This window comes from Triplophysa rosa, unplaced genomic scaffold (assembly GCF_024868665.1).
Source record: "Triplophysa rosa unplaced genomic scaffold, Trosa_1v2 scaffold408, whole genome shotgun sequence".
Taxonomy (NCBI): Eukaryota; Metazoa; Chordata; class Actinopteri; order Cypriniformes; family Nemacheilidae; genus Triplophysa; species Triplophysa rosa.
This window is the reverse complement of record NW_026634408.1, coordinates 57,192-60,795: the sequence shown is the minus strand read 5'-3', so window position 1 is coordinate 60,795 and position 3,604 is coordinate 57,192. Positions and strand designations below refer to the sequence as shown.

General features: G+C 41.0%; 1 protein-coding gene across 5 annotated transcripts in view; it reads left to right on the top strand.

Moving 5' to 3' along the window:
- LOC130550716 (arf-GAP with Rho-GAP domain, ANK repeat and PH domain-containing protein 1) overlaps positions 1–3,376 on the top strand; it is a 53,547-nt gene extending 50,171 nt beyond the window's left edge. For 2 of the 5 annotated variants that reach the window (XM_057328204.1, XM_057328206.1), the window contains exons 29-32: positions 687–750; positions 855–1,016; positions 1,698–1,737; positions 2,323–3,376. In XM_057328204.1, the coding sequence (XP_057184187.1) occupies positions 687–750; positions 855–1,016; positions 1,698–1,715 (244 nt within the window). In that variant the 3' untranslated portion in view covers positions 1,716–1,737; positions 2,323–3,376. Of the gene's footprint in view, positions 1–686; positions 751–854; positions 1,017–1,697; positions 1,788–2,322 lie in introns of all 5 variants that reach the window. The other 3 variants (XR_008962482.1, XR_008962481.1, XM_057328205.1) reach the window with 3 other exon arrangements.
- Positions 3,377–3,604: the final 228 nt, after the last annotated feature.

Sequence of the window (3,604 nt, the reverse complement as noted above, 5' to 3'; positions counted from 1 at the left end):
TGCGTGTGTGTGTCTGCATGTGTGTGTGTCTGCGTGTGTGTGTGTCTGCGTGTGTGTGTGTCTGCATGCGTGTGTCTGCATGTGTGTGTGTCTGCTTGTGTGTGTGTCTGCGTGTTCTGCTTGTGTGTCTGCATGTGTGTGTGTCTGCGTGTGTCTATGCGTTTCTGCTTGTGTTTGCGTGTTTCTGTGTGTGTGTGTGTGTGTGTGTTAGTGTTATCACGATACCAAATGTCGGTACCAGTCTGTACTAAATGTAAATTTCCCGCTATCATTTTGAGCGCTGTTGAGCAAATCATGAAAGACCTCTGATTGGCTGTTGTGTTTCTGGATATGTCTTTGAAAGGCTCCTTACCGAGCACTTGCGCAACCAAACCCGGAAGCGCGTGAAATGTTCATTGCATCGCACTCTCTACCGAGCGCTTACACAGATCCACACGGAAGCATTTGAAAGTCTATCAGCGCTCAAAATGAAAAGTATTGTCACATTTAGTGCAGACTGGTACCGACATTTGGTATCGTGACAACACTAGTGTGTGTGTGTTTCTGGTTGAGATGGAATGTGTTTTAATCAGAGAGGTGTTGACCCTGTGTGTTTGTCTCCATTACAGACTCTCACGCTGTGTGTTGTGATGTTGTGTGTTGTGATGTTGTCCTGAGGCTGAGTGTCGTTTCTCTCTCTCCCACAGGTATCTGTGCTGTGACACACAGACTGAGATGAGAGAATGGTTCGCCACATTCCTGAGCATACAGGTGTGTTTGAGAGACATCACTTCAGCTCCAGAGGAACGCTGAACACAGATGAAAGAGTGTTTTCAGCAATCATGTCATCCTCTCTCTTTCTCTCTCTCTCTCAGAACGGAGGTCGCGTGTGGCCGACCGAGTGGTTGAAGTCCCGCGCAGTGAGTCGTTCCACGCCTCTGGACGCTCGTTTTGGTAACGTGTCTCTGATTCCTCTGCGCGGCAGTGAGAACGAGATGAGGAATAGTGTCGCCGCTTTCACAGCCGATCCTCTCGCTGTGAGTTAATCAACCAATCACGACAGGCCCTGGCCAATCACGCAGCCAATCAAGACGCACAAAAACCACCAGATGCATTTAGATGTGCATGCTTAGATGAGCATGCGTACTCCACAATGACATGTGATTGTGTGTATGGTAAACGGCTGCGTGATTACCCATGATCCCTCACTGCTCTGATTCACTGACAGACATTCACATTCAGCCCAGTGTCATGATCAGATCTCTGAAAACATGATAAAGATGTCATGAAGGATGCGTGTGACGTGTTGAAAAGCTCTTATGACAGAGTGATGTGTTTATGTAAGCATCATGTAGGGCTGCTTGTGACATGTTACAGGTGCTCTGATGCTTTCTGTTGTGTCTGCAGGACAGGTGTTTGTCAAGAGATTTAACAATTACAGGAACTAATAAAGAATAGATCAAATCATGTGTGTGTGTGTGTGTGTGTGTGTGTGTGTGTGTGTGTGTGTGTGTGTGCGCGTGTGTGTGTGTGCGTGCGCGCGTGCGTGCGTGCGTGTCTGTGTGTGTGTGTGTGTGTGTGTGTGATGTTTTCTGAGGTGCAGATCTCTGTTCACTAAGCTAATAACAAGAACTTAATTTTTGAAAGTGATTTATTAAAGTGCATTTTCTGTTGAGAGACACTGACAGTTTTTCTTGTTTTTGTTATTTTTGATGCAGCTCTTTAGAAATGTTTGATGGCGGATTAAATGATGTTCAGGTGAGACAGATCACTTCTCTGCTGTGTCCAATGTCCGGTTATGTCTGCCGGTCAGTATCATTAACTAAAACTACATCATTAACATTTCTGTTAATTGATATCAAGTATAGATGGTTTCATCTTAACAACATAAACAAACGTTACTGCGCATGAGCACTTTTGTGAGCCCAACTGAACCTCCGGTACACATTCACACCATACGCTTTCTTTAAATGCCACCGAACTACAGGACCCATTCAACAAATTGTTTATTCAATAAAAGAAACAAATTGTTTATTTAATATATTTATTATACAGTTAAATAATAATCTAAATGAATATTAACATAAATAAATCAAATAGAAATAGTTATATTATTAGACACTAGTCAAACACAAACCGGAAGTTAACTGGGGGTCAGACGCGCGCGTCCGATGACACGGTCTAAAGGCCTTAATATTATTTGAAAAAAACCACAAGTTTAATTGTCCAAAGTGCTTTACAGAGGAAATACTGTATATAGTGCCCTGTAAAATAAATGGTTCATAAAATGAAACATATAAAAAAGGCCTTTATTCTAGTGAATTGTGATGTTTTTCTCCACAGGAACTGAAGGTGTGGGGCGGTTTTGTCACGTTGATGGTGAGAATAGTTTGGAACGTCGGTCAGATCGTGTGTGAATAATTCCGAACCACTCGTTTTTCCAGATCATTCGGATGTTTTACATGAACCTTCAGAGAGGTGACGGGACCTTATTCACATTCACTGGGTGGTGCATTCTGGGCTATCGGAATCATATTATCGGAGTCATTTCACACGGGTCACAGGGTCTCGAAGGACAGAATGGAACTGAAGATCTGTTCAAATAGAAGTCTTGTTCTCTTTATACGTTCAGTGTCACATCTCTTTGAATTCAGTCGCTGTTCGAACCTCTTGAGATTGAAGGAGCGTTCATGAGACGCGCTCCAATGTCCCAGCAGACCTTCACACACACATCCAGTTATGTTGATTGATGTAATATAACTTTATTGATATGATTAGTTTCTATTATTTCATCTTTTCCTCCCACACATTCCAGATGACATCTTGGTAAAAGGTCACATTCTTGAGGCCTTAATAATCATAAACATGAACGAAACGCATTTGTGTTAATCATTTTGAGAACAACTCTTATTTAACGAGTCACGTTTATCAGTTTGTTTACATAAAAATGATTGTAGAGAATAATCGAACATTTGACTTGAGCATGATTTACAGGTGTTGTTCTGGTGATGGATGTTGTGTGATCTGATGACATTTGTGTCTCGAGTAAATGAGTTTGCACAATGATTTTTCATCAGTTTTATGAATTTTAGCAGTGGTTTCCACTGAACTTTATGAAGGGTTTCTGAGTGTGTGTGTTGAGACAGAATCGTCTGCTTAACAAATCAAACCTTGGTCTGAGAACACACGTTCTGTTACATGTTTATATGTTTTTATTCAGCAGTATTTCCAGTGAGCTTCTGATGTGTATTTGTGTAGATATCCGTGAAATAATTATTTTCTAATAATCCTGTTGAAATACTGTGAGATTATAACTAGAGTTGATTCTTTGACCTGATGTTTAGTGTTTTATCTTGTGTTGTTTCTTTGAGATGATAGTAAATGTGATTTATGTCAATTTGTGTCGAACTGTTTTTGTTACATCATAAAAGATCAATAATGAACGAGAACTGCTTCTTTGTTTGGGATTTGTGCTCTTTTCTTCACTCTGTGAGAGCAATGGCTGGTTGCAAACCATTGCAAAAAATGAAATAAATCTAGATTCTTTTTTTAGAGGAATTAATATGACCGTAGGCTGAAAGAACACACACACACACACACACACACACACACACACACACACACA